The sequence below is a fragment of the Triturus cristatus genome, chromosome 4_2 (assembly GCF_964204655.1).
Source record: "Triturus cristatus chromosome 4_2, aTriCri1.1, whole genome shotgun sequence".
NCBI classification, from domain to species: Eukaryota; Metazoa; Chordata; class Amphibia; order Caudata; family Salamandridae; genus Triturus; species Triturus cristatus.
The window spans coordinates 960,678,073-960,692,284 of NC_140586.1; the positions used below are offsets into that span (position 1 = coordinate 960,678,073).

At 43.1% G+C, this 14,212-nt stretch overlaps 1 protein-coding gene across 2 annotated transcripts in view; it reads right to left on the bottom strand.

The window, feature by feature from the left end:
• Positions 1-2,802: 2,802 nt before the first annotated feature.
• The window catches only part of LOC146839128 (uncharacterized), a 66,414-nt gene continuing 55,004 nt past the window's right edge, over positions 2,803-14,212 (bottom strand). For both annotated transcript variants that reach the window (XM_085603149.1, XM_085603148.1), the window contains one exon: positions 2,803-7,140. In XM_085603149.1, the coding sequence (XP_085459275.1) occupies positions 5,287-6,465 (1,179 nt within the window). In that variant the 5' untranslated portion in view covers positions 6,466-7,140 and the 3' untranslated portion in view covers positions 2,803-5,286. The remainder of the gene's footprint in view (positions 7,141-14,212) is intronic.

Genomic DNA, 14,212 nt, shown 5'->3' on the forward strand with positions numbered 1-14,212 from the left:
TGTAATGCTTACTGGTGCCTTATTTAGATGAAAGCCTGCAGTAAAATTTGGCAAGGGCAGCTCGTCCACACCACCCTCTCTGTTCCTTAAGAGCGCTACAGAAGGCTGCCTACCTTGCATCCCTTTCTCTCGCATAAGAACACCGATGGCACTTCCGCACCGCCACAGCAGACACAAACTGTACTGCACAGAGCAGTTGTGGGGAACCAGTCTGTCCTCTTTTGTCTCCAACAATCCTTGCTGCACCATGTTTCTTGGGCCTTTCCCTACCATCGCAATAGGGCTTACCTCTCATCCTGCTATACGGCTCCTAGTGGCATCCCCCACAAGTTGGGGACTCAACAATAGGTCCCTCGAAGCACTGCTCACTGTAGGACGCATCCAGATAGCTCACCATCATCCCTACTCTCAGAGGGCTGCCGTGGCCGCTTGTCCCAAATCCATGAGGGCGCCATTTCTTTTCTAAAACAGGGCAGGGGGAGATCCTTGGTTTCTTCTTTTTTTGAATCATCAAAGCTGATATATGGGACAGGGAACAGTATCCTGGACCAGAGCATCTATAGTTCAAAGTCTGTTGTTTATCTTCCATGGAGCTCTGTAAATGTGGGGGATATTTTTCAAACAGTGCTGGCCACCATGGAAGTCAATAGAAAAACATCCTCACGGCTTACCAAATTCTCGGGCTATTAATTTTGATATAATATTGCTCTGACCAAGACAAGTTATGTTATACAGATTTGTAGAGCGCACTATCACGAGGAGGGTATCCTGCCGCAGAGTAGGTGTGAGTATAGGCACATTAAAGGCACATTTTGGGACTATTCGATAAGTCAGGACTTCAGCTTCTTGCAGAATTGTGGAAGTGAGGAGGCGGCTCTTATGTGTAGCGGCAGGCCGTTTCACGCTTTAGGAGCTATGTAGGAGAAGGCTCGACCGCCGGATCTGGTTTTCCATATATGTGGGATTTGTGCACGTAGGAGTCTGGACAAGCGGTGGTGTCTGGAAAGTCTGTGAAAGAAGAAGCAGTTGTTGAGGTATGCTGACCAGTGTTATATGGTGCCTTGAAAGAGTGGGTGAGGAGTTTGAATTGTGCTTGTTTGTGAATGGGGAGCCATTGGAGCTCCTTTGGGTGTGGTGTGATGTGTGTGGGGTATGGGAGGGTGAGAGTGATTCTGACCGCTGAGTTCTCAATGGTGTGCAGCCTTCCAATGAGTTTTTTGTTGATCCCGGCATAGTAGAGCCGGATGTTGGTCCAGATCACTTGGTCATAGCGTCTCAAAGTGAATTAGAATGTGCTTGTTGACATTGTCCTGGCTAATTCTCCATTTGTACTCCAGTTGTTCGCAATGGCGTTTCATCAGTCTCAATTCCTTTTTGTACCAACTGGCCTGTAGTCTGGATATCCTTGTATTATTGTGTTTGGGGGGGGGGGGCTGAGAGTCAGCACAGGAGGTGAACCAATTGTTGAAATTCTTGGTTTTGGGGAGGATGTTGCTGTTTTCTGGGGGGTGAGCGTTGAAAGGGTGTTCCAGTCCTTGTCAGTGCTTCTGTTCCAGTTTCGGTGGGCTGGTCTGTTGTGCATGTGCGTTGGACCGGGATGGGGATGCTGGACTTGCAGAGGGTATGATCTGTCCGGGGAACTGGTGTGGGCTTGTCGATTTGGATTTAGCCAAAGTTGGTGAAATAGGGTCCAGAAGTCATCCGGCAATGTGGCTAGGTCCCTTTGTTCACTGGGTGAGGCCGAGACTTCCAAGGTCTTCAATGAGTGATCTTGAGTTTGGGTTAGTGTGGTCTTCCAGGTGGAAGTTCAGGATGAAATTGCCATCACTGAGGATGAGTGGAGCGACTACGTGTGTGATAGTGACGGTTAAGTTGGTGTGCTGTCCCAGTGGTCTGTAGATGAGTGTGCTGCGTAGGGTGCCATTGGCTGCGATGTGGAGCTTGAACAACAGGTATTCCATGTTGGAGGATGATGTGTACGTCAATGTGGTGCAGCTTATGATGTTCTTGTGGATAATGGATATTCCACCTTCGGGCTTGTGAAGTCTGTCTTGCCTGGTCATCTTATAGCAAGGGGTGGTGGATGTGGCGATGTCAAGTGCAGATACAGGGTTTAGCCAGGTTTCCATGAGAAAAAGTAGGTCAGGGGCATTGTCGTGCAGCAAGTCCCACATCTCTGTGGCATGCTTGTTCAGTGAGCAGGTGTTGAGCATGCATGCTAGTGTGGAGTGTTGTGTGGGTGGCTGCAGGACTGTGTATGGGCGAGAGAGTGGGGTGTTGGGTGCTGTCAGTGCAGAGTGTTGGGTGTGGGTACGTGCATTCAAACATGCTCATTCAGTGTTATACTGCTTGAGCTGAGATGGTTTCAGCCATGTGGAACAAAAGTTCTTCCCACTCCTTCATCTCTGTTTGAATGAAACCAGACTTGCCTTCATAAACAAAGGAAAGGGCAATCTAAGGAGCAGCATGGGTAGAGGGGGATTGCAGCTAACACTTAACTCATCAACAGACCCCACTCGGGGGGGCAGCAAGTGCGGCTACTAGGCCCCGCTGTGGGGGCTGATGTTGTTTGGCTTCCCAAACTGGGTCAAGTAGAATAGCATCAACACTTGACTCTGTAGTATCTTAGCAGTCACAGGCTTCTTGAGTAGGCAGCAGAAAATCACAGAAGAGCTAGCTGACTGAGAGTGGATGAATCAATCAAGATTTACTTTGAGTTAAGGTATATTACATGAAATCAATACATCAACAGTGTAGATGAATGCATGAATGACTAAAATGCACTTTAAAATGTAACCGATCCATTCATAATCACAGATAGGGAAACAGAATGGCTGCATCAACATTAAAATACACATCCCACAAGTAAAATGATTACACGTTTGATTAAACATTCAAAGATACCTAGACTAACTAAAAGGATCTCACAGTTTATTATACCAATAGTTAAAGAGAGCCTGCAGAAATATGTACCAGAAGAATGCTCCACAATACGTGTGACATGAATTGTTCGGCTAATGGAGTCCCTTTTTGACCTAAAACTCGCAAACGTACACAATTACTCTCTAGTTCCTTTTTTTTCCTGCATACTTTAGGCAAATTAGTACAGAATTCCGGATCATCAGATGTTAAGAGAAAAGTTATTACACATTGACAGAGGAAGCTCAGTGCGTGACTGTTGGCAAATTGTTGTCTGTTCTCTGTTTCGGTGTCCCAGCGACTGACTGTGCCTCCATATTCTGCGCAAACTAGGGACAGATGTCTTAACAATCAACCCACTATTTAAATAAGTCAAACATCCCCAGTGACCCCATCGTAGGTGCTTAAGACAACTCTCAGTGAACCCCCACCATGTTACGCAAGACAGGTAGCGTGTTGCTAGGAAGTGGTTTTTCTTTAGTCACATGTGCTGAGATTCTCGACTGTTATTGATTTGCAAACAGCAAACATATCAAAATGGACAGGCCTCGGGCTCCATAGATGTGCTATCCTCATTCTGGCAATTAATAGCACGTAATTTTTTAATTTCTAAGTTCTGAAAATGACCTCGTCCCAGTCTATCCGAAATAGACCTAGTGTAGTAAGTGATGCATCTGTATCTCACACCAGCTTTATAAACATATTAGCTGTTTCCAAGAGGCCCAGGGGTGGAAAAATACAATGATTTTGAGGTTCCTTGGTTTACGCATTCACAAAAACAAATACATTAATTTGTATATCCCAATTTTGTCTTTTCAGCCTCACTTTAGTAGTTGTATTCACTTGTATTAATTGTTTGAGATATAGTTCTCTACGTTTTAAAGTACTCGCTAAATATGCACATGGAAGGAGAATATTTTAAATCAATTCCGTACTCATATTTTAGCAGAAGAAATTGTGAGATGTCCCAAATGCCTGTACCAATCAATTGCATTAAGTGGCAACAAAGATTCGTAACAAATTCAGTTAATTTTATACCAAGAATCTCAGAAGCTTTCATCAGGTAACAAAACCATACATCAGTACGGGTTACTTACTTTCCCCTATCTTTGCCCAGTACAGGACAGCGTTTAATTCCAATATAGCGGCATGTACATTTAAAGTTAAGCTCCCATAAAAATAAAAACATAGAATTACTAGCCTACAGAGGAGCCCCCGGAATTCTTGTTTACAAATTATATTTGACAACAGCTCAAGCTGGGCTTACTCGGTGTGTCATAAGTGTGGCTCCATAGATTGCCTTTGGTAGAATATTAACATTTTATGTTCTTTCATGGGCTTGGAGGGAACAATCTCCCAAATTATAAAAAAAGGTGAAAATGCCCAGTTACTTCGAGACATTGATAGAGTGATGGAAATGAGCATCACTTCCCACGTCTTGGGAGGTAAATATTGTGCGCTACAAGCATTAACCCTGAAAGTTACAGCTCACATGTTCCTACTTTCACTTGTTCTGTTTTTGGACACTTCTCTGGTCGCTGGCTGTCACTGAACCATCAATGTTGCATGAAATGACCAAACGCCACAATCCACTATGAATATTCACCAGTGGGTGCTTAGTAAATTGGTTTGAGTGTGTCATGTTTATAGGTTTTATCACTGTTTCCTAAAGTTAATTGAAAATACAATTGTTAGTCCAAGCCTGGGTCAGAGTGTTGCTTTTACTGTTAGCACGATCAGGTGTGCTTGGAAGTTTTTCTTAGTAACTCCTTCACAGAAGAAAAAAAATACATTTCCTTTTAGTCCACATTGTGCTAATGTCCCACTGGATTTCCTGGTATTCTATGTCATTTTTCCTATGCGTAGAGAAATGACGAGTCACTGAGTACAGACACTTTTATAATTTTACAAATATCTAGGTTTGTCTTCCTTCCTTCTAATTGGGTCTTCTATCATCTACTTTTTATCATCTGGTATTTGACTGTCCCACCTAGCTGTAATTTTATAATTTCCGATAATTCCTTCATCTCACATTAACTGTAACTTTTTTATCCTGTCTATGTCCTCAGATGGGTCAGTATATTTGTTGATATACTTAAGCTCTTGCTAAATTCACTCCATCTCTAGGATTGTTCATTTGTGCATTCAGGGATGTTTGGGTGTTAGCTGATGTTTCTGTAGGTATGACCATCAACATCTCTTCACACAATCACTGCACTTAAATAGCATTTCCACTGTGTGTTGTTCGCTGATGTCTTTGAATATCTAATGGACTAAACCTCTTCACACATTCAGTGCATTTGAGAGATTTTCCCCTTGTTCGGTGATGATTCCTGAATACTGAAGATTCACAAACTACTTCTACATTCACTGAAATGGTATGGTTTTTCCCGTGTGTGTTCGCTGATGGCTTTGGAGGTATGATAGCCGACTAAACCTCTTCACACATTCACTGCAATTGTATGGTTTTTCCCCTGTGTGTGTTTGCTGATGTCTTTGGAGCTCTGATAATTTTCTAAAGCTGTTCACACATTCACTGCAGTGGTATGGTTTTTCTCCTGTGTGTATTTGCTGATGTCTTTGAAGATCTAATAATTGACTAAAGCTCTTCAAACATTCAGTGCACTCAAAAGGCTTTTCCTCTGTGTGTGTTCGCTGATGATTCCTTAGTGCTGAAGAGTCAATAAAACGACTTCCACATTCATTGCAATGGTAAGGTTTTTCCCCTGTGTGCATTTGCAGATGTCTTTGAAGGTGTGATAACCGACTAAAGCTCTTCACACATTCACTGCAATGGTAGGGTTTTTCCCCTGTGTGTGCTCGGTGATGTAGTTGGAGCTCAGATAATTGACAAAAGCTCTTCACGCATTCATTGCAATGATATGGTTTTTCCCCTGTGTGTGTTCGCTGATGCCTTCGGAGATCTGATAACTGACTAAAGTTCTTCCCACATTCACTGCACTTAAATGGTTTTTCCCCTGTGTGTGTCCTCTGATGCCGTTGTAGGTGTGCTAATTGACTAAAGCTCTTCTCACATTCACTGCACTTAAATATTTTTTCCCCTGTGTGTGTTCGCTGATGAATCCTGAGACTTGTGGATTCACTAAAACTACTTCCACAATCACTGCAATGGTATGGTTTTTCTCCTGTGTGTGTTCTTTGATGCTGTTTTAAGTGTCCTGATTGTCTAAAGCTCTTCACACATTCTGTGCATTTGTATGGTTTTTCTCCTGTGTGTATTCGCTGATGTGCTTTTAGTTTTGACGACTGACTAAAACTCTTCACACATTCACTGCACCTGAATGGCTTTTCTCCTGTGTGTGTTTGCTGATGCTCTTTTAAGTGTGTTGATTGACTAAAGCTCTTCAGACATGCAGTGCAGTTGAATTGTTTTCCTCCTTTGTGTGTTTGCTGATTATTCTTTACTATTGAGGGCAAACTAAAGCTCTTGCTGCTTGTGTAGGATTTTTCTTTCTTAGTTAGTGTCTCTGGGTCGGGTATAAATGGGCCTACATCCCATGACTGGGTTTCCTGATGAGACAGCATGGTTGATAAAGGACTTGTGCTATTCTCACATTCCCTTTATGTGTGTGGTATTTTGCACGTTTGATTTTCAGTTTGAAAATAAAGTTAAAAGACTTGTATTCTGGGTGATTATGTCTTTAGATTGGATAATGCTTACAGGTAAAGATTCAGCATCCTGCTGGTCAGTGCAAATTGGGATAGCAGTTTGTTTTTTAGATAGCAGAATCCCGGTTTCCTTTACCCTTCAGTTGTCTGTCTCCACTACGTTGTACTTTTCTCTGGTTCTTGTGGTTAGGCCAGAAAGAATTTACAATACTCCTATAGCACTGAAAGGTGGTCTGTTGTTGGTTTCAAAAACAGAGCACTGCTGAAGCCACACCACACTGATCTCATGATCAAAGCTGGTATAGGATACTTGTTTATACACTATGTGGTTTTTCAGTCTGGTCGCGTAAGTGTTTTAGAGTTCATTTCTTTGTCTTGTGGCGTGGAGGTGCACAGCTCAGTCTCTTACATCCATTGAACTGCCCATGACTGCTTCTTCCAGGGTCTGTCAGTTTACGTGCAGGTTCCTCTGTCTCCGACTGCATTGATGTTTTCTTGAATACTGGAGCTCATTATTTCAGACCCTCCTTTGCAGATTTACAGTATTATCTTCTTCATTAATATCCATTTGGTGCATTCAAAGCTTGTTTCCTGTTAAATGTAAAGAGATTTAAAAGTAGTCAATAGTAACATAATGGTATGTCAGCACACAATATGTACTTGGTTGTGAAATACATCTCTACTTTGCCATCTTTGAAATATAGGAATGGATATTCCACCATACACCGATTTTAACTAAAAATTCTATTCTGTTGAACATGTCACATTTTAAGTAAATTAAGTAACTTAGTCAAGAAAGAGCGCTCACAGAGAACCCATGTGCTATACACACAGCAATAGGTAGATGCACATGGTCAAGATTTCATTCAAACACAAACATGTTGTGGAAACAGAGATGGGTCAAGATGTGCTGCTGTTATTTCAGTTTCAGTAAGTGTAGAAGAAAGATGTAACTTCAGGAAACTATCAAATAAAAGTAACTTCAGGAGCTGTTAGGAATTGGGTTTCTAGTTGACTGGGGTGGAAGCCCTGGTCAAACAGTAACCACAATCATAGTCAGGGTAAGTCACAAATACACCCTAAATCAACCTGTGCTCACCCCTTGGTAGTTTGGCACAGAGCAGTCAGACCGGCTTAATTTGAAAGGCAATGTGTAAAGTATTTGTGCAACACTTCAAACAGTAAAACAGCGAAGACACCAGCTAACAGATAAGAACAACAAGATCATTATATTGAGAATGCCACTATCCTACAAGAAAAATTAAAGAAAAAGGTGTGTCTGAAAAAACTAAGACGTTCACTCAAGCAAGCATGGTATACACCAAGAGAGTGCCTCTTAGAAAACTTTCTAAAAGTGGTATTTTTAGAATTATAATCTAAAATCTGACTTCACCAATAGCTGTGTTTTGAAATTGTGATTCCAGAGACACCAAGGGTTCAATCTCTAAACAATTGGAAATTAAACTTCTAAGATGTAATGAGGTAACCACAAAGGGGAAGGAGAGGCCTTGCAGTAGTGAAAAAATAATTTAAGAGTTTTTCACTAGCAGGACGTGTAAAACTTAATTGTACATTTCCTATTTTTTACACACCCAGCACCCTACCTTTGGGCTGTCCAGGGCCTACCTTAGGGGTGACTTATATGTACTGAAAAGAAAGGTTTGGCCCTGGCAAGAGGGTTAACTTGCCAGGTCGACATGGCAGTTTAAATCTGCACACATAGGCTATGCAATGGCAGGCCTGAGACATGTTTAAAGGGCTACTTAGGTGGGTGGCATAATCTGTGCTGCAGGCCCAATAGTAGCATTTAATTTACAGGCCCTGGGCACATGTAGTGCCCTTTATTAGGGGCTTATAAGTAAATTAAATACACCGGTTGTGGATTAGCCAATTTTAGTACATTTTAAGCAGAGAGCAAATGCACTTTTGCACTGGTTAGCAGTGATAAAGTGCTAAGAGTCCTAAAGTCAGCATAAACAGAGGGTCTGAAGGTGAAAATTCTGGGGAAACCAAGCCAAGAATGGCAGGTCTAACAGGAACTATATAACAAAGGTAACTCCAGGAAGAATATAACAAAGGGTATTTGGACAAAATATCGATGTAAAAATATCAGGAGACAGAAATATCAGAAATTAAATATTGGGACACACAAGTATCGTGACGCACTAATATTGTTGACAAGAATAGCTGTTGATTAATCCTTACCAAGCTTGCATATTCACATGAGTCATTTGTGAAGAAACCTTAGCTGCAAGAAGGCATTGCTTCTAGGAATGGAAGCCACACCCAGCTGCAAACCCAGCATTGGCTAACCCACAACCACCTCATGCTCAACGCCCTCAAAACGGAGTTCCTCCTGATCAACCCCCACACCTGCTCTGACAGTACATGTATGGCTCCACGAGATGGCTTGGTATAACTCTGGACAAACATCTGAATATGCAAGATCATATCAGCGCAACAACAAAGGGAGCCAACTATCAGCTAAGCATCCTAAAGAAAATTAAACCTTTCTTGCCCCCTGCTGACCTTGGCAGGGCAGTACAATCCCTTGTCATTTCCAGATTAAACTATGGGATTGCTACTCTCGCAGGCCTGCCCAAAACAAAGTTAGCACCATTAGGAGCTCTACTGAACTGAGCAGCTAGACTAGTCTCTGGATCCAGGAAGTTTGATCTGATCAGTCCAGACTTGATAATTTTAACTGGCTCCCGCTTGAACCAAGGATCCAGCTGAAAATAGCCTGCATGACTCATAAGGCTCAACACCACAACACTGCAATCTACCTGGCCAATAAACTGGAGCGGTCTGGGCAGTCGGTCCTTGAGAAGTGTCAATTCACTATTGTTGAATCCACAGAAGGTTATCAAGAAGACGACATACAACCACTCATGGCCTAGCCCCTAGAATTTGGAACTCACTGCCACACACTATCAGAACCAATCCCTCAACTACTCCCTTCAAAATAGAAATGAAAAGATTTCTTATGAACAAACATCTCTATTAACAACTTTACTGAACGCAGGATGAATCTTTTTTTGACAATATTTGATTGTGCTTCTACGCACTAAATGTATGCTCTGCAGTTCTTGCTGTTCTCCCTAATAACTATCTTTGCCATTTACTCTGTATGTATACCATGTCTACGATTTGGTCAGCACTCTGATACCTGGATGGGTCACATTCGCGCTTTTTAAAACTCTTTAAATAAAAAATAAAATAAAGCTGGCAGCAAAGAGACCGGATCCCATTTAGAAGGTGGACACCCTGACGCAACACTCATCGGCACATAATGGGAGCCAAGCTGCTTTTACACATAACCCTATGCAATAGTGCAGCTTTAGAGAGCTGCACACTGTTTTTACACAGCACCTACTACAACAATGCAGCCCTGACGAACAGAACACTGCTTTTGTACATCGCCTGATATAACAAATCAGCCTTGGAGAGTGGCACAGTGCTTATACACATCCCCTGGTACATGGTTTGTAATAAGATCTTGTTACTGTACTCTGAGACATTACAAACATTGGCCCAAAGGGGGAATCTCCCATTCTGACAGTTTCTACAAATTAAAAGAAACTGTTTGCATAAGGTTAATCATATGAAACAGATTCCTTGGGGAATAAATAAGAAGAAGTTCTCCCAGAAGGGTTGTGACGCAGGGAAAAAAAGAGATTGAGGAGGAATCAACGTTCTGGTCCCTAATGCTGGATTGAGGGAAGATGGAATGGTGGTGTTTCTTGTTTATACTCTTATCAGTAGATCATATTAAATGGATTATAAAAAACTTTGGCGAAATTTGGAGGTAGGTGAGAGAAAACTATTTAGGGTAGGCGTTTTGTTCTACATTTGCTTTTTATGTTCTACATTTTTTAAGTTCAGGATCACAGGTAAAAGCCTAGCAATACCAAACAGATAAAAAAAAAAATGAAGAAAAAAAAAATGACTGCCATTCCCTGGTAGAAAACTCCCAGGTCTTCAGCTCTCTGTTTTTTGTATTACAAAAGAAAATGTCCTGCTTTGAAGGTACAATAAAAGAATGTGCTGCGCAGCACAAAACATGGTGCAGCATAGTAGACTTCAGTGGTTTGAGAGGAGCCATTGTGGCTACACAAGAGCAGCATAAGGACGATGGATTTCAATCAGCGATAGCCTCTCACTTTATGACATTCAATCACACATGTCAGCTGCGCTTCATGGTATTAGAAACCCTCAATATCCTAGAAGGCTGAGCCGATCGCAAGCACCTTCTACAAACAGAGACGTCTTGAATAAAAAGACTGGATTCAATTATGCCCAATGGTCTCAACGATCGTATTGAATATCGTTGTTTTCTATAAATGAAGAAAGCGCCAGCCGCCCCTGGTGGAAGGAATACCCATGTTATACCTTTTCATCTTTCTTGACATCTTTCATTTTCTCATTACACATGTCCAGCCCTATCATTCCTTTAGCATTCACCATTCCAAGAGGCCGCTGATCCACCAGTAAAAGTCCTTTTTTCCTTTTTCTTACTTGTGCCTACTTACCATCTCACTCTACATCATTGTCCTAAATTGTGGTTCACAGATACTTCCTGCTATTCATACTTTATACCTACTACACTCCAGTTCCCATTCTTCTCCCTGACACATCTTCTCTTTTAGGATGGCCCCCTCCGTTTTGCACTATCCTCGACTGTCCTTTCTACATGTTTTGTGTTCCCATAACTGAGTGTCGATCACGCCCGACTTTCATTAATCGCAATGGCGGCCAACCCAAACGCCAGTTTTTTAACATACAACTTTTCCAAAGTAAGACCCAAGCATGTATGCATTAATTGATCTTTATGTTTCAAGTATTCCTTTCCTTGTAGTCTCACTACAGTGTCACCTTTGCACTAAACTAAGTGAGCATTTTGTACCTCTCTCAGTGTAGGCCTAACAACATCTCTGGTCAGAGGGAATTTTCTATCCACCGTTCTTGTATACCCTTCTCCTTACGCCACCCTCACTGTGTTATTATACCGAATGAGCACGGCACTCGACAATATTCCTGATGTCAGTCCGGAGCATCCTTAACATCCAGTAATGAATGCACTGTTTATCCACACTTGTTCGCCCCATACGTACTGTGCACGTTTTGAAACCCTTGTATCACTATCTCCGTGTTGGTCTTTAAAACCACATTAGTCCTCATTTTACATCTTTTAGGCTTAAAGGGGCTCGGCTTTTTCTTAGAATTCGGGAAACAACTGCCAAGACCTCTCCTTATATCACTGGGACAAGGCCTCTACCCAAGTTGCTCCTTAAGAAAACCAGCTCTCCAGCCTCATTAATAGTTTATCAGGAATGAGTATTTGGCATCTGTTTCCTTAAGGCCTTCCTGTCCCAACTTAATTCCTAAAACATTAACTGTAGATGTCATAATCATGGGACCAAGCTTTTATGGGGTCTTTTTTCCCAAGCATCCCATAACTCCCAGAATTTTACTCTCTTGACTGATAACGAGTTACGTCCTAAGACACTTATCCTATGGACTGGCTGTACCCACTCAGTACATATTGGGGGAGTAACCTGTACTCACTTTAAACATATTTCCCTTCTTGCCAACAATTTTTTTTTTTTTTAAATATTTTTATTAAGAACATTGGGCATCAGTAATTCACATAATCCGTACACACTTAGTTCCTGGCAACACCAATACATGTTTATACTCCTGAAAACAACACTCTCACATGACTCCAAGAACCCTCCATCAGCAGTATCACCCACCCTCCCCACTACCTTTCTTCCACCAACTTTATTCTGATCTTTGTACAGCTTCTGATCTTGGTGGGTCACAAATATATCCCCTGAATTTATTCCAGGCCCCCCAGACTCTGGCCCATTTTTGGGGACATCCGCGATGCACATACACTGCCCTTTCCGCTATCATGGCGTCATCCATATCCGTACACCATTCTCTCAGCGTAGGTGACGCTTTCGAGCCCCATCTCCTGGCAATATTTCTTTTAGCAACCATGGTACCTACTGTGACCCAGTCCTGCTCTGGGTGGGTTAGATCAGTCGGTTCCCATATGTTTAATAAACAATGTTTTGGGTCTGGAAGTACTGACACCCCCACGGTTTGAGACATAGTCCTCATTATCTTGATCCAGTATGCCCCAATCTTCGGACAGTCCCATATCGTGTGGTAGAAGGTACCCTCCTCTCCACACTCCCTCAGACAAAATTGATGTGCAGCCATCCCTATTTTAAAGAGTGTCACTCTGGTATAATACGTACGATGAAGTACTTTCAATTGTATCAACCGCAGGCGTGCCGGTATTGCCACCTCCCGAGGGGAAGAGAGCGCCTCCTGCCACTCTCCATCATCCAACTCTCCCAAGTCTACGACCCACTTCCGTTTAAGCGCCGACATCGGGTCCGGCAGGTTATTTATCAGCTTACGATAGGTGAATGAAGTGGCCCTTTTATGCATATATTCAGTCAGTAATCTATCCTCTAGGGGAGTGGCCTCGGCCAAGATGGTGCCCGCAGGTATAGCCGCCTGTAGCGCGTGCTTCACTTGCATATATCTGTAATATTCCGATGCAGCAAGCTCGTACTTGGCCTGTAAGTGTGCGAACGGGACTACCTCGCCCTTTTTCCAGGGATCACCCACCGTAGATATGCCTATCACATCCCATCTATCAAAGCCTTTACTGTTCTTCAATCGCCCAAGGCGCTGAGCTGTCCAGAGTGGTGTCATCTGCATGATAACCCGCTTCCAACCCAGCCTGACATGCGCCTCATACCATATATGAACCGTGTGTGCAGTTGGCCCAATCAGTGGTTTAGATTTTGTTCTATTGTACAGCACAGACAGAACTCCATCCTCTCCCAGGCCCTGCCTATCCGCCTGAAACGCCGGGTCGGTTTGAGGAGCGTGTATCCAGCTATTAATCACTTTTAATTGGGCCGCCCAGTAATATATTTGTATATTAGGGATGGCTATACCCCCGTCATACCAGCTTCTGACCAACTTTTCTTGCCCAATACGCGCCGGTTTATTCCCCCAGATCAGACCTGAGACTTCCGACGCGATCGTTTTAAAATAGCTCAGTGGCACTCGAAACGGGGTATTCTCCAAAACATACAAAAAACGTGGGAGGGCCATCATTTTAAAAAGCGCCGCCCTCCCCAGCATAGATAACGGCAGACCGCGCCATACTAACGCATCGCGCTGAAACCGCTCCAGGGGAGGTCTAAGATTTCTCCACTGGAATTCCTCAGATGCAGGTGTAATATGAATGCCTAAATATTTGAAGGTCGTCTCCGCGACCTGCAACGGACAATCCCGGGGAAGTAACGGCGTCGGACCATGCAACACAAATAAGACCGACTTGGACCAGTTGATGGTGTACCCGGATACCCGCCCGAATATTTCACATATATTTAAGAGCGTCCGAATTGAGCGTTCGGGGGATGCCAGGTATAGTAGCACATCATCCGCATAAAGGGAAATGCGGTCTTCCCAGTGTGGTGCCCATCTAAGTCCATGAATCATCGGTTCCCATCTGATCCATTCCGCCAATGGCTCCATCACTAATGCGAAGAGCAGCGGAGACAGCGGACACCCCTGGCGCGTTCCCCGCGCCAGCGGGAAGTTCCCGGATATGAGCCCATTGGCCGCTACA